The sequence below is a fragment of the Nilaparvata lugens genome, chromosome 11, assembly GCF_014356525.2.
Source record: "Nilaparvata lugens isolate BPH chromosome 11, ASM1435652v1, whole genome shotgun sequence".
NCBI classification, from domain to species: Eukaryota; Metazoa; Arthropoda; class Insecta; order Hemiptera; family Delphacidae; genus Nilaparvata; species Nilaparvata lugens.
The window spans coordinates 37,680,942-37,705,804 of record NC_052514.1 but is presented as its reverse complement, the minus strand read 5'-3'; the positions used below and the strand labels follow the sequence as shown (position 1 = coordinate 37,705,804).

Sequence of the window (24,863 nt, the reverse complement as noted above, 5' to 3'; positions counted from 1 at the left end):
GGGGGCGGAGCCCCCTGGCTAGACTGGTGATTCTGAAAGAGTTGAAAATTATAGACCCATTAGTATTCTAAATGTAATAAGTAAAATTTTTGAAAGAGTAGTTTTAAATAGGTTATTGATGCACCTGGAAGAAATTAATTTTATATGTGATGAACAGCATGGGTTCCAGAAAGGGAAATCTACTAAGACTGCAATAGTATCCCTTGTAGAAAGACTAATAGATATAATAGATTCAGGTGAGAAGGCAGCCGCAATTTTTCTTGATTTATCCAAAGCTTTTGATTGTGTGAACCATAGAATATTATTGGAAATACTAAAAAATGTAGGTGTGAATGGTATAGAACTAAAATTGTTTGAATCATATCTCATAGGTAGAAACCAGTGTGTTGAGCTTACCAAGGTGGATGGGAATGAAATAGTAAAAATTAAATCTCAAAAACTGGAGGTCCAGGCTGGAGTACCTCAAGGCTCAATTCTGGGTCCCTTACTGTTTCTGTTGTATGTGAACCAATTACCAAAAGAGTTAAAAGATCACAGAGCTCTGTTGTTTGCTGATGACACATCGCTTATCTTTAACAATTATTTATTAGATAGTCTAGAAATAAATGCTTTTACTGGAGTACAGTCAATTGTCCAATTCTTGAAGCAAAGGCAATTAACAATAAATAGTAAGAAATGTCAATTCCTACAATTCAAAAGTAAATATAATTCAGTAGAGGTTAGAGAAATAAATGTGTTTGTAGAGGAAAATGAATTAGACCAAGAAGAGAAAGTAGCATTCTTGGGAATTTTATTGGACAGGAAATTAACATGGCATCCTTACATTGAGAGGATATGTAATAAGATATCATCTGGGGTATTTGTCCTGCGGCAGCTTGCTAGGCTGAATGATAAAAAACTACTGTTAACTGCTTACCATGGACTTATACTATCTCATATTAGGTATGCTATTTTAGTATGGGGTAATTCATCTCAACAAAATATGGACAGAGTGTTTAAGATTCAAAAGAAGGCACTCAGATGTATAGAGAAAGTGAATAGGTTAGACTCTTGTAGGCCTTTATTTAAAAAGCTTGGTCTATTAACTGTGCCATCTTTGTATGTATATGAAGTTGTAATGCATGTGAAAAAGAGTGGTGTGATCCAGAATTCAGATGTTCATGAGTATAATACGCGAAACAGAGCAGATTATCATATAATGGGTCACAATAGTAGGTTATTTGAACAAAAACCAGATTATATTGGTAGGAAATTTTATAACAAGCTACCTCATATCTTGAAAAGTAATGATGATTTGAAGATTTTCAAAAAACAAATGAAAAAATATTTAGTTGATAAAGCTTTTTATAGTGTACAAGAATTCCTTTCAAACCTAAACTAGGTTGAACTACTTAGTGTTAGAATTATTATGTAATAACATGACTTGTCTTATACTCCATGACTGGAGTCTTTAGGATATGGCGAGCTAAGCGAGCCTGACGGCTAGTAACTAATAATTTTGAGTCCAAAATGTTGATTGTGTTTCTTTTTTAGGTATTCCATTGTGTGCACCTTGAGTGTCCCGCTCAAGTGCCCACCCCTGAAGATGGCACCTCCCCCCGCACCCAAGGGCAAACTCAAGGTCAATTCCCATCCAGTCAAGGTCAAGGCCAGCAGTCACGTGATAATTGCAAGGTACGTTCAATGCCCATTTTCCTCAATGCCTTTTTTTCATGACTTCAGTAATTTGAGGTTCTCTTCAAATTAATAATTTTAATAATAATTTAAAATTATTTAATTTTAATAATAATTTTAGTAATTTTAGGCGTTGATGACATTCAACTCATCAAGGCTCAGTTCAAAAACTTCAAACAGATGAACAAATTTTATGAATCATATTAGAAATTTCTTCTCCTTTCCAACCATATCCTTAGAATTGGATTTGAACTGATGGTTTTCTAGTTATTTACGTTTTTCAAAAATATCAAACAATCTATATATCTCGAAAACTAATCAATGCCCGGTTGCAGAGTCGTCACATGAAGTTAAAAACAGGCAGTTAACCCATTTACGAAGCCATAAATTCACTTTTCGTTGCACAAATGTCAAAGTAAACTATGGCTCCAATAAAACTAAAAACGCCCAATTAGACACATGATTTCGTTGCACAGTCGTCAGAAACAGCTTATTTATGTCTCCAATAGCTAAAAATCTGGTGTGGCGCACTCACACAACTTTCCTTGCCGTTATGAAAATTGATCACCTGACGCTAGTGTTCACGCGCATCTCAAGTCTACTATTCAAAGATATGAGACAGCTGGTGATAGGTCAATATTGCTGGAGACACACGAGGTCTGCTATCTCTTCATAGTGAATGATTTAATAGAATCAACAGTTGCCAACAGTTTGCAATATTAAATAAACTTATTTTATCGAATTTCGAGCTTATTTTCAATTTCAGGTGAAAATGTTACTGGACATTAATTGCAGAGATTTTCATGCTCAATAATTTTCCACTTAAAATGTTTTGTTTAAATTGTATATGAAGGCTGATAATTGAGAATCTAAAATAAAACTTTGCATAGATGGGGCGGTGCTCCTGAAATTTTTACAGATATGGGACTTGTGGCAGTTGATAGAGCTTATCAATGAATCTCTTAGTTATGAATTTGATCAAAATCGTTGGAGCCGTTTTCGAGAAAATCTCGGAAAACTCTGTTTTTGACAACATTTTCGCCATTTTAGCCGCCATCTTGTATTGCATTTGATCGAAATTGTTCGTGTCGGATCCTTATAGTGTAAGTACCACAAGTTCCAAATTTCAAGTCATTCCGTTGATTGGTAGATGAGATATCGTGTACACAGACGGACATACACACACACACACACACACACACACACACACACACACACACACACACACACCACACACACACAACACACACACACACACACACACACACACACACACAGACACACACACACACACACATACAGACCAATACCCAAAAAAAACTTTTTTTCGGACTCAGGGGACCTTGGAAAGTATAGAAATTTAGAAATTTAGAAATTGGGGTACCTTAATTTTTTTCGGAAAGCAATACTTTCCTTACCTATGGTAATAAGGCAAGGAACTTTCCTTACCTATGGTAATAAGGCAAGGAACTTTCCTTACCTATGGTAATAAGGCAAGGAAAGTAAAAACAGGCAGTTAACTCATTTACGAAGCCATAAATTCACTTTCCGTTGCACAGATGTCAAAGTAAACTATGGCTCCAATAAAACTAAAAACACCCAATTAGACACATGATTTTGTTGCACAGTCGTCAGAAACAGCTTATTATGTCTCCAATAGTTAAAAACGGTCAATTAAGTTATGGGCCCGAAGTCGTGCTGTCGTCCAATATCTACTCCCGCTAAATGCATTTTGGAGGTTGTGATAGCTTTTTTTGAAAGATGTTAACGAAAAACCATCTGTATATAAGTAGATTATTTTTTCTCTTCCTATACTTTAGGAAGTTGTTTATAACCTCCAAATTGCTAGATATTATGAGAAATCTCGCCAAAAGCCAAGAGTCGCCATATTGTTCATCAATTTTATGTGAGGTCTTTTAGGTCTGTTCACAGTGATGACGATTGAAAATTCCCCTGATGCCAAGACATTGGTTGGATAGAAGCATGTACGGGAAAAAGTGAATAGAGCTGCAGTGTGACTTATGTGTGATGCTAATTCGAGATATAGCTAAATGGGCTTCGGCAAACGACTGTGCAACGACCAACCATTTATGTCAGTGATTTTAAACTAGGTCTCACATAGCTATGTTTGATTTTATGTAACGACTCTGCAACCGGGCAATAAATAAGCTCTTTCTGACGACTGTGCAACGAAATCATGTGTCTAATGGGGCGTTTTTACTTTCCTTGCCCTATTACCATAGGTAAGGAAAGTATTGCTTTCCGAAAAAAATTAAGGTAGGCCTACCCCAATTTCTAAATTTCTATAAGTTTCAAGGTCCCCTGAGTCCAAAAAACTGGTTTTTGGGTATTGGTCTGTATGTGTGTGTGTGTGTGTGTGTGGTGTGTGTGTGTGTGTGTGTGTGTGTGTGTATGTGCGTCTTTGTACACGATATCTCGTCTCCCAATTAACGGAATGACTTGAAATTTGGAACTTAAGGTCCCTTCACTATAAGGATCCGACAAGAACAATTTCGATCAAATGCAATTCAAGATGGCGGCTAAAATGGCGAAAATGTTGTCAAAAACAGGGTTTTTCGTGATTTTCTCGGAAACGGCTCCAACGATTTTGATCAAATTCATACCTAAAATAGTCATCGATAAGCTCTATCAACTGCCACAAGTCCCATATCTGTAAAAATTTCAGGAGCTTCAGATACAATTTAAAAAAAAAATCAAGTTGAAAAGATTGAGCATGAAAATCTCTACAATTACTGTCTAGTAACATTTCCACTTAAAAATGGAAATAAGCTCGAATTTCGAGAAAATTTGATTATTCAATCGCAAACTGTTGGCAACTGTTGATTCTATTTAATCATTCACTATGAAGAGATAGCAAAACTCGTGTGTCTCCAGCGTTATGGTTTTGTCACCAGCTGGCTCAGTTCTTGGAATAGTAGACTTGAGATGCGCGTAAACACTAGCGTCAGGTGACAATTTTCATTATGGCAAGGAAAGTAGTGTGAGTGCGCCACACCAGATTTTCAGTTTTATGGGAGCTATAGTTTACTTTGGCATCTGTGCAACGGAAAGTGAATTTATGGATTCGTAAATGAGTTTACTGCCTGTTTTTAACTTTATGTGACGACTCTGCAACCGGGCATAAGATCGATAAAGTACTGGACATTTTTCGTTCCAAATTGCATGTAGAATCTATGATTTTCGGCTGTTACACTATTCGTGGGACACTGTATAAACATTTGTACATAAATTTTCATTTTATCACAAGACTTTTTACTTACTTCAATGAATCTATTCGTTTCTGTTGCAAATTTGTAGCCGGTGGGCAAAGTAGAGAGACAGCAGAGAGGCGGCCATTTTGTGTGGCACTCAGCCGCCCCCGGGGATGCAGAGGCGGCGGGTGGTGGAGGGGAACAGGAGTGGGTCACCGCCCCCCAAACCATTGAAGATGCCGCCCCAAGCGACGATGAAAATACTGTGAGTTCATTAATTAATTATTAATTCATTATTCAATAGAAAGAGAAATAGCTATAATGAGATCCATGTTATAATGGCAGTAGAGAAAGATAGGAGAACAGCATGGCATATTATCTGCCTTTCCACTGCCTTCTATAGAGGATAGCTGAAACCGGTATATCTGATGTACTAGTAGTTCTGTGAACAGTAGACCTCACGCAGTATTCTCATCCTCAAGTACCTGATTGAAACTATAGACCTTATGGAAATACAGTAATAGACTGGCTTCTCCACACATCTGTGTAATCACTTGTCAGCTGATTTATGATGAATAATTCTATAGTCTGATTTTTACTCTAATATTGGCGTATGAAGGAGGCTCCTTTTTCCTTTTATATTATCATTGAAATGCAAATTTTTCAAATAAACCTTGTATATACGTCGACGCGCAATTAAAAAAGGAACATACCTGTCAAATTTCATGAAAATCTATTACCGCGTTTCGCCGTAAATGCGCAACATATAAATATTTGAACATTTAAACATTCAGAGAAATGCCAAACCGTCGACTTGAATCTTAGACCTCACTTCGCTCGGTCAAATATGAACTGTTCATTCTTGTTTAAAATATTCATTCATACAATAAGTAAATTATCAAAATGATAGGGAGAGGAAAAATAAGGTAACCTTGTGCTATTCCTTTCCCAAATTTAGATAACACATAGTCCGAAATAGATTAAGTCTTGTAGTTCTTCAATTCACAAAATTTTCAGTCCTCAAGTATTTTCACAAAGTAGATTTTCAAATTCAGATGCTTCAAAACTAAACATAAAAGAAATATTTCACATTATTATAACTAAAAAAAGGAAATATAAAAATATAATTTCGAAGAATTACCGAAAAACAAACTTAATTATAAAAGCACTCGATCCTAAAATAATCAATTATACTCTATTCGTCGAGAAAGTATATTTTTCAATGATTTATTAACGAATTTTCATAATTGAGATTCATCACTTTGTTAATTATATTACTACATTGTTAAGAAATGGTCTGGTGACGTTGCGAAGCTAGAAAGGGATGGCGCTGTCTGCTTTGTCGAATGATAGACAAAGATAGCAACACCAATTTTGTCAAATACGGGACCATTATAACGTGGACATCACTATTGGAACTTGAAAAATCTTGGTTGTTTGTTCATTTGTATTATTAATGAATAAATCCTTTTATCAAAGTTAATGAGATTATTTTTACAATGAATTGATGTAGTCTCTTCCCTGTACGGTGCACTTGATGGATCTTTGATCTCATTTATGGAGAGCAATCAACTCTAAAGCTGCGCTTCCAACCCGCACCGAGCACGCTCCGCCCTCGTTCCTCCATCGAACCACAGTCGCTCCACCCACGCACCCATCATGAACGTTACGGAAGATGTTAGATCTTCTCGCGTTCCCCGGTCGAATCACTGTTGCTCCCCCGGTCGATCATCAATCGCTCTGCTGGAGTGACGTTCGGTTGCGGAGCAGAGCGAAAGTCTGTATGCACCTTAAGGCTCTTCTCACACTTACGCGACTCAGGTCGAGAAGAGACTCGATTCTAGTCGAGAGCATGAGTTTCCAAATGGTGACACTCAGACCATTCGATTCTAGTCTCCGCGACGTCACCATTTGAAAACACATGCTCTCGACTAGAGTCCAGTCTCTTCTCGACCTGAGTCGCGTAAGTGTGAGTTGAGCCTAAGCTATAGTCCGTGCAATCCTTAGTTTGAAAATAGCACGGGGCTATATGATTGAGTTGAGTGAGCTGTTATTTCTTATGTTGGTGTATCAAAAATGCTAACATCAAAAGCTAATCTCCTTCAAGACTTACTGTCAACAGGACAGCCCGAGTTTAAAGCAGAGAAAGTTCGAGAGACAAGACTATGTTATTTTAGTTATTAATTGCATTCGTTATTGCATGCAATCAACAGTTCATTTAATAGTGCATAAAAATTGCATTTAATGAGGCATGCAATTTTATAGTCTACACAAGTTACGTGTACCAAGTTACATTGAGATATTGAATTGCATGCGTCATGCGAAGACCTGAAAGATATGTCTTTAAGGTCTTTGGCGTCATGGCATGCAATTTAAAAAGGAACATACCTGTCAAATTTCATGAAAATCTATTACCGCGTTTCGCCGTAAATGCGCAATATACTGTATAAATATACTGTATAAATATACTGTAATATACTGCAATATACTGTATAAACATTAAGAGAAATGCCAAACCGTCGACTTGAATCTTAGACCTCACTTCGCTCGGTCAACTATCTTTTTTGTTTTTTCTCTCACACAATTTGCTCACAGGCATTCTGGCTTCTGTGAAATCTGACAGCATTAAACTCCATAAGAGCAATGCTGTAATCTAAGGTTTGCATAGATTATAGAAATCGCTTCGCTCATCCAATTATTGCGTTGAATTTTGTGAAATTGGATACCACTTATTTCAGGCTAAGTCATGAATGAATGAGTGTATGCTTTTTTCCTGAAGTGGGCTCAATTTGGGAGAGATAAATTTACTTTTTGTGAAGTTGAGAAGTTGATATTGTGGTGATTATTCATATTAAATAAAATAATAATAAGAAATTGTCAAAACCACAGATTTTATACAAAGTAGAAAGACAGGTTTCGGTTATTACACCATTGTCTATCTCTAATAAACTAAAACTAGATACAAAAGTAGCTGAATTATTATCTCGTTGAATTATTGCTGATTCAACTATCATTTCAATGATTAATCTTTATTTAAAAACTAATGGATTGAATGAATCTTTGAATTTCTTTTTTGTCTCTCATTGTATATCTCTAATAAACTAAAACTAGATACAAAACAGGCTGAATTTAAAATAAATTTACGTCTCAATTTATGTTTGTTCCCCTCTCGTTGAATTATTGCTGATTCAACTATAATTTCAATTATTAGTCTTTATTTACAATCTAATGGATTGAATGAACTTTTGGATTTCTTTTCTTTACCTTGTGAAATTGTCTAGGAATTCAATTATTGAATTTTCTCACTTCTGTATCCTGTACTCCATCTTTATTTATTTATAGATACATTATCATTCTCAACTCTAATTTTTCAAATACATTTTCATACTTTTTGTATCTTTTCCAGAATGAAACCACATGAGCTTCAATCACATCGACCATCAACTTGGTCCAATCGCTATGCAAATTTAGATTCTTCTGGAATGAAAATTTCTGCTGTACATTTACCAATTTACCAACACTAGACTATATCTAACAACTTCTATCTGTAAAAACTTTGATTACTCCACTATGCTTCAAACTCACGTTTTTGTATTTTAAGGGCCGGTTTCCGAGCTCGGGATTTAGCTGAGTTCTACACTTTTAACAGCTGGAGTCAGAAAATTGGCTTTCCGAGACGGGGCGTAGTCGCAGTCCACGTTTAAATTAATCTTCGAAAAACTAGAAAATCAAGACAAAATAAAATAAAGAGAAAATAGTGTAAAGTTTCTCAGCTATTTTGAATTATTATTTAGAAATCTTCCATTTCGTCAAGGAAAAAATGTTTTCAATTATAGAATGAGAAAATGAAGATTTATTCTGCTGCGACTATTTAGTGCGACTACGCCCCGTTTTGGAAAGCAAATTTTCTGATTCCAGCTGTTTAAAGTCTAGAACTTACCTAAATCCCGAGCTCGGAAACTCTTAGTTCTACATTTCACCATTTTTTAATTTGTTCTGATTATAATCTTTCATATTTTCGTGTTGGTTTCCTATTTCTAGCTAGTCTGTGAAAAACGCTTGTGTCTGTTAATATATTTATAATCTCTCAATGTTTTAAATTTGTGAGTTTATGAATTACTGTAAAATATAATATTAGAGTTTGTATAAAAGTGTTGTATTATTATTTTATTGAAAATGTAAGTAGGCTACATATTTTTCTTTGTTAACGAAAATATTCCAGTTAGACGCATCTCAGAAACGGAACAGTATTCTAGAATTAAAAATATGATGATATAAATTCAAATCAATATTACTTTGTTGAGTTGTAAATCTAGATTGTAATCCTCTAGTACTTTTGTGTATAATCTGTTGATTTTCGTATGTAGATAAAATTCTATTGTTAAAGTTATGTAACTTATATTTTTGTATGATTTCAATTGTTGAAAATAATTATTATTCATTTGAAATTGCAAGTCTACAAGCTTTCTTGGTTTTCTCGCCTCTATCCTAAGTTATGATTTAAGTTTTATGGCTATTTTGTTGGAGGGATCAAAATTGGAGAGGTCCTGTTTCTATTACTACCAATTTATGCTCATGAATAAAATTATATAATGGGAATTGACCTATTCCAATGCTGACCTTGACAACTCAAATTCATAGTAAATCATGTAAGTTTTAATCTAAAGTAAGAATAAATTATAAACATCATAGAACAGAAAATCTGTGGAATTGCATCAAATGAATTTCCTCCAAAATCAGATTCCATGATTTTGGGTGAAAAATCTTTGTTAAAAAACCTGAAATTCCTCATTCGTATAAAACTTGAGTAAAATTGAGTATATTTTGAAATAAAAATGAAAGATCACGATGTGAACAGGAAGAAATAAACGAGAAACTGAAATGAATTCTAATTGAAATTATCTAGTTTATAACAATATAGAATGAGTGGCAAAAATGTCAAAATTCAAATACGACTACCATATTGGGTGTCAAAAATTACAAAATTCAACTGAGCACCATACAATATGTATCCTTGAGATAATATTATGAATCTGCTTGCACAAGAAGAGAAAAATAATTTCATCATCAATTTGTTTTGTTAGCCTTGAATTATCAAACTTTTGGCTCGGTTGCACAAAAGCCTGTTAAATTTTAACAGTGATTTAATGTACTAAACCAATCAGAGAAGCTTTCTCTTCAACTTATCTGATTGGTTCTCGAGGCATTTAATCATGATTAAAATTTAACAGGCTTTTGTGCGAACGGGACTAGTGCCGTTTGCACAAAAGCCGGTTAAATTTTAATCGTTATTAATTCCACAAGAACAAATCAGAGAAGCCGTCTTTTCAAAAAAGCCTTCTCTGATTGGTTCTCGTGGCATTTAATGATGATTGAAATCTAATAGGCTTTTTTGCGACTGGGACTAAGACTTGAAATCTATTTAATTCAAGAAATGATGACAAATCTACTCTCAGTTCTCTCTATATATTCTGTACTTACCTCCAAAAAGAGTGTCTTGGAGCAGTTCGACTTATCTGATTGGTTCTCGAGGCATTCAACATGCTTAAAATTTAACAGGCTTCTGTGCAACAGGGACTGAGACTTGAAATCTATTTAGACACTGAAATAATGATAAATCTACTCGTAGTTCTCTCTATATTCTGTACTTACCTCCATAAAGTGTCTTGGAGCAGACTAAGTTTGTTGGATTATAATCCTATACTATTAAACGAGCAACTTCTGTTTAGATGTTTAGTATATGTTTGCATTTCACCGGATCTCGAAAACAGCTCTAAAGATTCTCACGAAATTCAGAACATATTGGGTTTTTAATATAAAGATTCGATCGCACTAGGTCTCATCCCTGAGAAAACTCGCTGAAGGACATTGAAAGGATAATTATTATTCATCCTTGGAAAAACATCTGATAATAATTATTTCGTCGTCCGTTGGTGATGGAAGTGAGTGAGCGAGTTCATGTGTGTGGGACTGTGTCAAAATTATGACTCAGCTGTTGAACTTTTGTAATCATTCAATCAGTTACTTAGTGCCGGTTGTAAAAAAGCCGGGTTATTTTCAATCCTGATTAATTCCAGTAGATCCATCTTTTTGAAATGGTCTTCTCTGATTTGGTTCACGTGAAGTTAATCAGGATTAAAATTCAACCGGATTTTGTGCAACTGAGCCTTTGTGAGGGGAATTTTTGCATTCCTCTGGGAATTAATCCCTATTTACTGTTATTAGATGGAACATTTCTGTATGAATGTTATTATAATTTCTTCTTTCGTAATAGCCTAATTTTTTATGCTTTTGTACTCCAGAGCGAAGCTCGGTCCCCAATATTCTATTCTAATAAAAATCACTTATGAGGTTGATTTTTTAGGAAGCAAAATGAACAATATGTGCAAACAGTCATGAGGTGAAGAAGCAAACAATATTTGATTGAAGCATGTATGGTACTACGGTAGACTACCTAATGGTAGAATACCATGGGCACAAACCCCAAAAAAGTAATTATTTCTCGTCAACTTGAGTTTGACAGGAGGATTATGATTGTTGATTACAAGTGGCTGTGATTTTCAACACCGATTATATCAAACACCATTATTATAAATGACAGATCTATTTCAGAACCAGGCCTAGCAATTAATACCTGGATTTTGGACACTTTTCATTAGTACTTGTAGTCCATCTTATCACAAAACAATCCATTATTCATCGCTAAAAGGTCCTGATTTTTGTCTGTGATTTTGCCAAAATAATGTTGCTCGTAATTATAGTTATCAAAACTTGTTGATGGGAGGATTCTCTGAAACCAAAAAACTATTAGGATATTCTGGATGGAAACTTTATATTTTTAACGTAGATTTGAAGTTATAAAAAGAGTTGTCGTGTTTTTTTGGAGTGAGTGTGATGTTCTCCTGTTTTCTTGAGCAATATAGGTTCACTGATTAATTGATTACTACAGAGGATAGATCTGTCTCAGTTTTACTATTTTGGACTCAGTTATTGTTAGAATATGAAGATAAGTAAGAAAAGAGAGGCTCCCTATATTTCTAAGGTGAGTGCTGAACCTAAAAGTTATTTGTCTATATAGTCCAGTCAAATGGTCGTTTTTCAGCCCCGAAAGAATTTTTCTCGACGGTTCCATATGTATTTTGAAGCGCTAAATTCGAATCCGAAATTTGCTGACACGCCAGAGAGGGCGGCTTCACCCCCAAACCCCCCAAAATTTCGGACTTTTTCGAATTTCTCATTCAATCTCGAAAACTTTGAGTTTATCAAGAAAAATCATTCTCGACAAAATTAAAGAGAATAGAATTTCCAATAAATTGGGTGGTCGAGCAGGACTCTACCGTTTCTGGTTCCGGAGCTACGAATTTTCAAAAAAGGGGTATTTTCTAAGGGTTTTTCAAAATCATGCAAACTCACCACTTTCACCCTATACAACTTGGATATTACACTAGTAATGATGAAAAACCACACAACAATGAAAGAACACTCTAGCTTGTCGGCAAATTTCGGATTCGAATTCAGCGCCCCAAAATACATATAGAACCGTCGAGAAAAATTATTTCGGGGCTGTTTCCTGAAAAACGACCATTTGACTGGACTAATATAACATTCATTCATTAAATTGCAGACGATTCCTACAATATTTTGGGTAGAAAAAAGCGATCACTCGAAACTTCTTGCATTTCTTTGATAACATCCCATATGAAACATCCAAATATTCATAATCCAATCAAATAATATATAAGAGAAACAAAGGGCTTACTCCAAGGCGTAATAGTTCATTTTAATTTGTATATCTCTTCTTACTTGATAAAATTGAAGCAGAATAAGTTAACCGTAACTTACTGCCATCACACAAGGAATATTATGTTGGCAGTGCCAAATATTACATTGATAATTATTGTTGTGCAAGTTACAATCAATGTCTAATTGTAGGTAATTGTATATTGCATACTCTAATGATTGTACTGTACAATTGTATGTTATTTTTAGCAATAAATTCAATTCAATTTTCATATTGAATGAAAAAGACTAAGAAATTATCAAAAAAACACAGATTTATTGATACTTAGAAAGACCGGTTTCGGTTATTACACCATTGTCAATCTCTGATAAACTCAGAGAGTTTTTATCTATTGTTAACCGAAATCGATTGAACTGTTTTAAGGAGTTCGGTATAAAAGCTTATAATAAGCTTCCTGCACATTTAAAAGAGCTAGAAGTGGGTAATTTTAAAAGAGCCATAAAAAAGATGTTAATAGAAATATGTCCATATAGAAAAGAGGAGTTTCTAATTTGAGGGTATTTTGTTTGATGTTTGTATGCTTGAGTTTGTATTATTATTTCTTTGAATGTAAATACTTTTATTTACAATGTTTAATCTATGACGATGCATTTGTATAAATGTTTTCTGCAATAAAGAAATCTTGAATCTTGAATCTTGTTTATCAGAGATTGACAATGGTGTAATAACCGAAACCGGTCTTTCTAAGTACGGTATCAATAAATCTGTGGTTTTTTGTCAATTTCTTGGTCTTTTTCATTCAATATGAATAATTCCCACAATATCAACTTTTCTACCGTACATAAAAAGTCAATTTTCATAAGTTGAATATTTTGGCTGTAGAGTGGCAAAACTTTATGAATAATTTATTACAAAATTATCTACCGTACTGAATCTTCAGTCAAGTTTAATGAAATTCTTATATTATCGAATTGAATTGGATATGTCGCTATTAGATCCCTATTGTGTAGTGAGAATATTATTTTTTGTTATCAAAGTATCACTATATATTATAGTGAGGTCCACTTTATAATGGCAGTGTTTGATTAGCAATGGTATTGCTATCATTGTCTATCATTCAACAAATCAGATGGCGCTACCGTATCTCTTTCTCGCTTTGCTCTGTTGGCAGATCGTCTTTTAGCAATGTAGAATTGATAATTACTTAACAAAATATTTCATCTCAATTATGAAACTATTGAAAAATATAATAATTTTTCTTGCTTGATAGAATATAATTGATTATTTTAAACGAGACTGTTCAATTTCTGTCTTGTCAATGCCTTTATATTATAGTCTTTCCAAACTGCCATGAGTCCTGAAAGATTAAGCCGACCCACTTCACTACCTCCTTAAATAAAGCCATAGTTCATGACAGGTGGTTGATGGTAACGTCATCACAGGTAGGGCTCCTGCACCAATAAAAACAAAAACACTAGCTGATAAAGATCAGCTGAAATCAACAAATTTAATTTTTATTGAAAATAAGACGTCAGCACAGGTAGGGCTCCTACACCAATAAAAATTAAATTTGTTTATTTCAGCTGATCTATATCAGCTAGTGTTTTTATTGGTGTAGGAGCCCTACCTGTGCTGACGTCACCAGAATTCACTATGGCTTTGTTCACAGAGGTAGTGCCCTCTCTCCCCCACGCGCTTGTTTGTGTGAGTAGTAGGAGAGTCGGTCTAATACTTCAGAGCTCATGCCTATTTTGACAGAGTATAACTGTTAATATCACATTAATAAACCTGTATCAGCTACTGTCTATAGAAGGCATTGACAAGACAGAGGTTCGGCAACGTTGTTCTATCTTTCTCCATTGCCATTATAAAGTGGACCTCACTATGCAACTAAAATAAGTTATATATATTGTCTCTTTTCTGTATAGGGCTACTTGTAATATAAATAGAAATAGAAATAAAAATCTCAGTACCCTTTATTGAATTATTATATCACAACATGTTTCAACATTAATGCCATTTTCAAGTGATATGAAAAGAAGTGATCAGAATCTTCTAGCAGTATTTATTTATTTACTTCATATCACTTGAAAATGACATTTAAGCTGGGTTTACACCAAAGTTATTAACAAAATGTTAATAACTTAATCCTTATAGAATCTATTAGATTGAACATAGCTTATCATACATATGATGAACATATTATGTAGTGTTTGTCAAGTTCCGTTCAATCTAATAGAATTTATAAGGATTAACATTTAGTTAATAACTTTGGTGTAAACCCAGCTTAATGTTGAAACATGTGATAAAATAATTCAAAAAAGGGTACTGAGATTTTTATTTTTATTTCTATTCATAAGTTGTAAGAGTTTATTGATTGGAATCATTCTATTATATTCGGTTTTTAATCAAATCTAATTCAAAATTTCTAGTTTATTTATTTCTGGACTGAAAAGTAAACTCAAATCAATTCAAGTGGATAGCATAACCTATAATTTATATTCATTCATAACTCTACGTTCATTGTATTATCATTCATCCCATCATCATCACCTAGGCTTAAAATATTTCTAGAAAGTCGCCTCTGTAAAGTAATGAATAAATAATAATAAGTTATATATATATTCCACAGGAAACCCCATCAATACTGGCTGGTGTTCGAATATTAAAGCCGAGAATCTCCATAAGACCGGCTTCACGTTTCTTCATCATCATGTCAATAATCATACAAATAGACCTCATCATAAATCTCTACTCGAAATGGAGCAGCCTCATCAGCAGAGTTTTAACAGTGAAAGAGATGATCCTACTCTGGAACGCACTGATGGGCTATTTCGCCTCGAAAGAAAACTGTTGGATTATGTTCGACGACATCTCGAGTTACACAAAGTTCATGCGGAATCCAATGATAGAGAGCGGGAGATCTTCAAGGAACGGGATGAAAAGATTTTGAAGTACAACAGATTTGTTTCACTGTTGCTCACACATATAATACACGTGTTGTGTGCTATAATTCCGTTTGTGGCAGTTTTGATCTCGCTGTTCAAATCCTATATGAAGGGGGAAAACTTCACAAATCTTCCTTTCATCATGCATCTTTACTTTCCGAGTGTGTTTGATAGGTCGATGGCGTTCCAGTTGGTCTATCAGACAAGTCTGTATGTTTGGTGGAGTTGTATGCTGTACTGCTGGTCAGTATTGGCAAGAAGTGTCTATTTCTGTTTCGCTTGTTTGGCTGCCGAAATTGATCTATTCTGTGTCAGTTTGGAGGAAATCAGCGAGAATGAAAGTGAGGAAAAGCTGAGAAAACGTATGGGAAAGCTTGTGCATGAGCACCAATTAATTTGCAGGTATGTGAATGTATATAAAAGACAATATTATTAGAAATGATAAAAACTTGAAAAGATTCAATTTTTAATAGGTACTTCAAATTGATATTCAATTTGGTTTGTGGAATACAATATTATTAGATAAGATAAAAACTTGAAAAGATTCACTTTTTAAATACTTTAGATTGATATTCAATTTGGTTTGTGGAATACAATATTATTAGATAAGATAAAAACTTGAAAAGATTCACTTTTTAAATACTTTAGATTGTTATTCAATTTGGTTTGTAAAAGACAATATTATTAGAAAAGATAAAAACTTAAAAAGATTCACTTTTTTAATACTTTAAATTGTTATTCAATTTGGTTTGTAAAAAATTTAAATTCGACCTTTCTGTTTTCAAATGTTTGGACTGAAAATTGGACTTAAATTCAAAAGTGTAAAGAACATCAACCTACTTTTTGGAGGTACCGTATTTATAGTGTAATGTACCTATACATCAAAATTCGGGGAAGAAACAGTTTTGGGCTGTGCCTGTTGGTCCTTCCCCAATCATTTTAAGGCTGCTGTGCAAAGGCTAAAAATGAACTTTTTAGTTGACTAAAATAACTTTTAGTTGAGTTATTTTTGGTAAATTGAATAACTTTTCCAAAAATTGATATTTTTAGAGAATTTTTGTTTTACTAGATCAAAAATACCATGAAGAATCCATCCTTCAAATCTCATGGATTTATCTCTTACCGAATTTGAAATGTTCTGTCCCAAAAATTCAAACTTCAGTCGCTCATAACTCAAAAAGTAATGATCAGAAAAAAATGGTTTCCTGAGAAAACTTTCCCATTTTGATAGCTTGATGATATACAAATCGAAAAACTTTGAAAAATATCACGAGTAGGAAGTTTATTTTTAGCCTTTGCACAGCCTTAAAGAATTAAGTTCTGTGTATCAATAAATAGATACCTAAATAAATACTAAATAGCAGTCTAAATCTTATGAATAAAGGCTATTAGCTTTTTACTCACAATGTATGTTGAAGAAGGACATTTAAGTAAATGAAGTCCGAAAGCGTTTCACATATTGTGAGTAAAACGCTAATATAGCTATATATTATTCATTAAATTAGACTGATATGTCGAATTTAAAGTACCGAATATTGAAAAAGTGTGACGTACATTAACAAGCTGTTCATAATGGAAAGTGATATTGAAGAGTAGGTATTTTAAAGTTTCATAAAGTTTTTAAAGTACTTGTATTTAATTATAGAAAATAGTTAGTAATGTACCCTTGTAATATTCTTCAATTGAATTTATGTCATTCTCAAGTAGTGTCTATTTTGTTTACTACAAAATAATAATTAATTATTAGAAAAAGGACACTTGGGAATGACATGATAATTTTGAAACTATAACTTAGTCGGTTTTAATTTTGAAATATTACCAGGTACTATTTATTATTCATTTTCCACAATTAAAAAGGCTACTGTGATTTTTTTTCCATGTAGATACAAGTAGCCCTCACCAAGAAAGACTTTGAAAATTCAAAGTGACTTTTGAATGCATATCATATTTTACTGTGTTGTTAGTAGGATTTTAATGTGATATGAATGTTTGTGACAAACTGTGTTTTAAAGTGGTTTCCTCACATCAGAGTGAACGAAAAGTTTAGTAAACATGCGTCCTAAAATGCTTTATTTGCTACCGAAATAAAAATGGTGGAAGATTGCACATTTCTCTATGAAATTTTTATTTTACACATTTGAGGCATCCTCAAGAGGGTACTGGTACTTGATCTACATTGACAAATATACCAAAATTATTTTTTTCAGGAACACTGAATATTTTGGAAGAGTCTCAAGCAAAATTATTTTTGGAATTGTCAATTTGTATGGATCACAAATTTGTATATACTTGATTTTCATCACGTTAGTGAGTATACTGTATTCTAAACATATTCACATGTATATGATAAGTATCTGAGTATAATGAATCATAGAGAAACAATAGCATAAGCTACCGTATTGTCTCTAGCTTACGCTATTGTTTCTCTATGGTATCATCTATAATATAAGTTCCTATTTCTATCAAGTCTTCAGAAATTGCTGACTCTGCTGATTATACACTTTCACTATTATTAGAGGAAATTCCTTTTATTGTTCCATTTAATGATAAATTAGTATTTGAATTATAATATTATATACAAATCAATCTAAATTTCATCTATTTTATTTCACTTTCACAATTTTCCGCTGTCCTATAACTTCAAAGTTCTCATAAATGTTGATTCATTATTTCATATAAGATAGTCTATTTATTTGCTCACTAGCAGGTAACCCATGCTACGCAAGGTTCTTTTATAAAACTTGATGAACTGGAAACTTGACGTAATAAAATCTTGAAGAGTTTGAAATATGCCTATAACCATCCTCGGTTAATTAAGAATATATATATATGCAAAATTTCAAGTTAATCAGTCCAGTAGTTCAGACTTGATGATGCGTCAAACATAATTTTCCTATCGTGTATAAAGCCAGTTCTTTCCTTTATAGTATAGATAACTTTTCAATTATGATTTGTGATTGTCAATGAAATAAATGAATAAATGAATAAAATTCCATCTATTTCAACATGATCTCGTTTTTCATTTTCAGATAGATGACATATACGTGAAAGTGCGATACATTATTTGCTATGCTGTCGTGTTTGCATTTATATACTTTATTTCATGGAATGGCCAAATCATAACTGACTTGGTATGTATAGCTATCTTCCAATGGTATTATTTGTGGTGTACTGATCATTTACAAACTCGCATTATAGCCTTTTTCAATTCAAATTACTGTTCAAATCGCATGGGAAGTATAATATAATAATAATAATAATAATAATAATAATAATAATAATAATAATAATAATAATAATAATAATAATAATAATAATAATAATATAATAATAATAATAATAATAATAATAATAATAATAATAATATAATAATAATAATAATAATATTGAGTGACCTGGCTGGCTCAGGTCTGGTGTCAGAGTTTTCAGGTCGCAACTGATCAATTCAGGGCCTCTCACATGACCTAACGACTGCTTTTTAGGCAGCCGGGACCGACGGCTTAACGTGTCCATCCGAAACAGAAACATGGGAAGTAATACATTTTGATAAACAATAATGGAACTGAAAACTCGACAAATTCATTCAGTGCCAATAAAAAATTATCATGTCAGACAAATAATTATTAAAAATCATAAATTAGTAAAATGAAGAATATGTAGGCCCACATTATTTTTGATCATCATGATTTTCTTCTATTATTAATTCATCCAGAAGATTATTAATTAAATGCTTAATTGGTTTAATTTTTGTTTAATAATATTGGATTGATGAAAACAATAATCCTATTATATTAAGCGAGCAATTTCTGTATAATTTCTGGTTATTTTTATATCTGGTTATTTATGTTTTACGGATCTCGAAAACTGCTCTAACGATTTCCACGAAATTTGGAACATAGTAGGTTTATGATATAAAGATTTGATTGCACTAGGTCTCATTCTTTGGAAAACTCGCTGAACGACATTGAAAGGATAATTCATCCTTGGAAAACAGATGATAATTTCGTCTTCTCTCGATAACAGAAGATTCGTGTGCCTGTGTGGGAGAGAGACAGAATTATTTCCAGCTGTGTAATCATAATCAATTGGCGAGAAATTTCATCTAGCTAGACAATTTTTAATAGATTTGATCAACATAATCTGATTTGTTAACATGACATGATAATCCTCCTAAACTAGAGTATATCATAATTTTCAAAGTTGATCATTATTTGACAATTTCAAGTGATTAGTATGAGTGTTATTTTGTTATTCAATTTGGTTTGTATATACCGTAATCTTAATTATAATATATTTTTGTTTTCAAATGTTTGAACAGAAAATTGAACCTGAATTCAAGTGTATGGAACATAAACTACTTTCTCGACTGAATAAGTGTATGAATCAAAGTTCGGGGAAAAAACAGTTTTGGGCTGTACCTGTTAAAGTACTTCCCCAATCATTTTAAAGAATTGTGTTCAGTTTATCAAGAGTCAATAAATAAATAACGAGCGAAGCTTAGTGCCACGATATTTATTGTTGATGTTCCAATTATTTACTATACTACTTGATCAAAAGTGCTTAGTTTTTTACTTGTGAATACTAGTGACCACCTGGGTTGGAGAACTCGCTCAAGAATACTGTTGAATTATAATTTTTCAAAGCCCGCAACTTTTATTTTATACAGATTTGGTAAAAATATGGAAACAGCAAAATATTTATTTTTCAAGAATCATTTGACAGAAGGTTTCATTGGGGATCCTATTTGAAATGAAAAATCTGGTGTGGCGCACTCACACAACTCTCCTTGCCGTTATGAAAATTGATCACCTGATGCTAGTGTTCCCGCGCATCTCAAAGCTACTATTCAAAGATTTTAGTCAGCTGGTGACAGGGCAATAACGCTGAAGACACACATGAGGTCTGCTATCTCTTCATAGTGAATGATGCAATAGAATCAACGATAATTTGCAATTGAATAATCATATTTTCTCGAATTTAATGCTTATTTTCAATTTTAGGTGAAAATGTTACTGAACATTAATTGTAGAGATTTTCATGCTCAATCTACTCCACTTATTTTTTTTTGTTTAAATTGTATCTGATGCCTGATAGTTGCGGGAATCTAAAATCAAACTTTGCATTGATGGGGCGGAGCTCCTGAAAATTTTACAGATATCGGACTTGTGGCAGTTGATAGTGCTTATTGATGACTATTTTAGGTATGAATTTGATCAAAATCGTTGGAGCCGTTTCCGAGAAAATCACGAAAAACCCTGTTTTTGGCATCATTTTCGCCATTTTAGCCGCCATCTTTAATTGCATTTGATCGAAATTGTTCGTGTCGGATCCTTATAGTGAAAGGACCTCAAGTTCCAAATTTCAAGTCATTCCGTTAATTGGGAGATGAGATATCGTGTACACAGACGCACATACACTCATACACACACACACACCACACACACACACACACACACACACACACACACACACACCACACACACACACCACACACACACACACACCACACACACACATATACACACACACACACACCACACACACACACAACACACACATACAGACCAATACCCAAAAACCAGTTTTTTGGACTCAGGGGACCTTGAAACGTATAGAAATTTAGAAATTGGGGTACCTTAATTTTTTTCGGAAAGCAATACTTTCCTTACCTATGGTAATAGGGCAAGGAAAGTAAAAATTACTCTGTCGCTTCAACATCTTTGTTCCTCATATGAATCCAAATTCATTTTTTTCACATGAGAGGGTGGTCATATGATACATGATTTCGATACAGAGTTCCAAGAGAAAATGAATGACAATGGCCGCACATCGATTTTTCATCCCTTTCAGTTTGTTGATGTGAAAGTTATAAATTATTTTGTATATAAACCAGCTGAAATCATGTGTCAGCACATGAAGGTCTGTCTCAAAGACCTTAAAGAGAGATGGGTCTATATAAGGTCTTTGGTCTATCTGTGTGATAGCATAGAGGAACAAGAGCGTAAGTAGATATCCCATAGTATAGGAAATCTATGTCGCAACTTTCACTGTTATCTCAAGCCGATTACTGTCGATTACCTATTGTAAATTTCTACTGTTTTGTTGGGGTGAGAGTGTATGAACGGCACAATTTGAGAGACTATACCAGCGTCACACAGCTGCATAGGAAAGAGCTACGTGAACTATCGGCTTGGGATAACAGTAAAAGTTGCGACATAAACGCCCTATACCATGGGATATCTACTTATGCTATCGTTTCTCTATGGTGATAGCTTCCAAAAATAGCCTCAGCTGATGTTATGAATGAATGAATGGAAAAACTGTTGTAATTACATGCAATGAATTCTTCAGCTGACTAAATGATAAATCACAACACATTTTTTTCCTTATGCACTTTCAATGTTATTTTAATATCCTGAAGAAGGACGAGAGAGTGAGTCAATTTTATTGCTCAAGGAACTTGACCTGTGTAAAAAGATTCGAAGAATACGTGTCAAAATTTGAAGCTGATTGATCAATTCTTTCTAAAGTTATTGTAGAACATTTATACAAACAGACGGACAACAACTTTGGCCTTCAGTAAAGCTGCATTCACACTAAAGTTATTAACAAATGTTCATTTCTCCGGTCCTTATAGAACACACATGTGTATGATAAGTTATGTTCAATATAATAGAATCTATGAGGACTGAGAAATAAACATTTTGTTAATAACTTTGGTGTAAACGCAGCTCAAGTCAAAAGTGAGAACTCGCTAATGTTCAATAAAATATAATTCCACATTCAAGTTATATCTTTTGTCACATAATAATATTCATCCATTTCATTCTCTTATCAAAAGGGAAGGCGACTGAAACTGACGTTGTTTCAATCGTCTTGGATTGATAAGCCTGTCTGGTTCAGAAAGACTCTGCTATTCATGATGACAAGGGCTTCTAAGGATATACTAATCAGACCATTTGGACTGTACATTTTGGGTATTGACTGTATTGTCACAGTAAGTAGAATTTTAACACTTTTATCAGAGATATTGTGGAACTTCTCCATATTAAGATAAAGAAAGGAAAAAAGATGTTGTCGAATTCCACTATAACTGTTATAGTGGAATTCGACAACATCCTTTTTTCCTTTCTTTATCTTAAGTAGAATTTTGTCAAAACTTCATGTGTAGAATGAGAAAAGTTATTCATTTTTACAGTGTGAAATTATTTTCAAGTGATAGAGGTCCACGTTATAATGACAGTGGAGAAAGATAGGAGGAAAACGTTGCCGAACCTCTGTCATGTCTATGCCTTCTATAGACCGTAGCTGATACGGTACAGGTTTATTGATGTAATATTAACGGTTCATTCTCGTTTAAAATAATCAATTATATTTCATCAAGCAAGAAATTATATTTTTCAATAATTTAATAACTGAGATAAAATATTTTGTCAATTAATTATAAATTCTTCATTGTTGAAAGACGATCTGGCAACAGAGCAAAGCGAGAAAGAGATAGCGCTTTCCGCTTTGTTGAATGATAGACAAGAATAGCGACCATTGCTAATGAAACACTGCCATTATAACGTGGACCTCTCTATAGATGAGAGAATCGAAGAATATGAAGCTGATAGCTTTCGATATTTGAGAGGAAATTGATATGAAAAGACGAAAACTTTTACAGATGTTGTGTTGTATGTGATGTTGTGGTACTTTTCCATAATGAAAACACAGATTGAAACACATAATAGTGGTTGACAATCTCAATTTGTGTTTTCATTCATGAGGGAAAATGTCAAGTTTGTTATCTAGACTCAATTTTGAAAGCGGCGCTTTTATTTTCTTGATACAACTTTATGTCGTTATTCTATACTAATTCACATACCTTATTATACTTAGTGCCGGTTGCACAAAATCCGGTTAAATTTTAACAGTGATTAATTCCACGAGAACCAATCACAGAAGACGTCTTATCAAAAAGTCTTTCTCTGATTAGTTTTCTTGGAATTGATCACGGTAAAAATTTAACCGGCTTTTGTGCAACCGGACGGTGTCGATACAATCAACAACAATAATATCAATATAATAAGCCGAATAATATGAACTTAATCCATACTTGTATTTGAATAATATAGCTATTTTAGTTGGAGTAATAATATGTCCATTTACTGCAGAATAAATTGATTATATTATTCTTATTTTTGTTTTCTTATGTTATATTATAATAAATGTACCCTCATAATCTATTTTTTATGATTTGACGTTTGTACTAATTTTGCATGATTTTATCCACTTCAGTTAAAAAAGAACTTTGAAAATAGATAAAAAATCCTTTAAAATCACCAATATATTTATTATTTTTAAAAGTAGGCTACTTTAGTCCATTCAAAAAATTATATATGATATAACAGAACTATCACATTATTTAAAAAAACCTTTTTTCCTCTCTTTATAGGCTACTTTTAAAAACCACTTTTTTGGACTCAGGGGACCTTGAAACGTATAGAAATTTAGAAATTGGGGTACCTTAATTTTTTTCGGAAAGCAATACTTTCCTTACCTATGGTAATAGGGCAAGGAAAGTAAAAAAGTTTAATATATGATAAATGGTTTTATTCCCATCATGAATTTAATTTGACATTCATTTTAAGTTTTTGAAATTATAATAATTATGACCATTTTGCCAAGTTGTGTGGTCATTGTTAATAATGTATTTAACTGTAATTACTAAATAATTGTTAAGACATATGGATTAATTCATTCCCTCTCTTTATACTTTTGAAAAAGTTTAATATAGTTTATTCGTTACAGGTTTGCAAAGGAACTTATACATATATGAATTTTGCCAATGAAATGCTTCGGTGAAATAGTGCCAACATTAAAACCAAAGGCTGACATCTGGGGATTAATTCAGAATGACTGACAGCCATATAATTAATTATTGAATCACAATTTTACTGTACAAATTAATTATAAATTCGCAATAAAGGTTGTGTTTTATGTTTTGTGGAAATTTTAAAAGCTATGAACTGAATAAGTAATTTATCTGAATTAGTTGAACTAGAACTGTGAGTGTTGGTAGATATGTTTTGATTGCTTGGTAATAATGCATCTTATAAAGCGTGGAAAAGTTACAATAATAGGCCAACTTATGTCAACAATACAATCATATACACGGTTGACGAATAGGAAGAAACAGATTGGATTTATTTTTATCTTCATGATAAACATAAGAATATGATTATCATCGAAGAAAATATGGTAATTATCCTTATGTAAGGAATGCAAAGCAACCATATAATAATC

General features: G+C 33.1%; 2 protein-coding genes across 2 annotated transcripts in view; both read left to right on the top strand.

The window, feature by feature from the left end:
• The window catches only part of LOC111052894 (BTB/POZ domain-containing protein 9), a 33,818-nt gene extending 24,484 nt beyond the window's left edge, over positions 1–9,334 (top strand). The window contains exons 10-12 of the mRNA XM_039438374.1: positions 1,534–1,674; positions 4,993–5,151; positions 8,293–9,334. Of these exons, the coding sequence (XP_039294308.1) occupies positions 1,534–1,674; positions 4,993–5,151; positions 8,293–8,307 (315 nt within the window). The 3' untranslated portion in view covers positions 8,308–9,334. The remainder of the gene's footprint in view (positions 1–1,533; positions 1,675–4,992; positions 5,152–8,292) is intronic.
• A 5,930-nt stretch (positions 9,335–15,264) lies between these two features.
• Positions 15,265–24,578, top strand: LOC120353683. Its single transcript, XM_039438373.1, has 5 exons — positions 15,265–15,977; positions 17,783–17,882; positions 18,605–18,706; positions 22,417–22,572; positions 24,369–24,578. Exons 1-5 carry the CDS (start codon positions 15,388–15,390, stop codon positions 24,420–24,422), a joined length of 1,002 nt encoding a protein of 333 aa, XP_039294307.1. The 5' UTR covers positions 15,265–15,387; the 3' UTR covers positions 24,423–24,578.
• The last annotated feature ends 285 nt before the right edge of the window (positions 24,579–24,863 follow it).

Excerpts from the sequence above, each read along its gene's own strand:
- LOC120353683 (XM_039438373.1), top strand. The coding sequence starts at position 15,388 with ATGGAGCAGCCTCATCAGCAGAGTTTTAACAGTGAAAGAGATGATCCT. Across the intron at positions 15,978-17,782 it reads GAGCACCAATTAATTTGCAG|GAACACTGAATATTTTGGAA; the intron begins GTATGTGAATGT and ends TATTTTTTTCAG. Across the intron at positions 17,883-18,604 it reads ACTTGATTTTCATCACGTTA|ATAGATGACATATACGTGAA; the intron begins GTGAGTATACTG and ends TTTCATTTTCAG.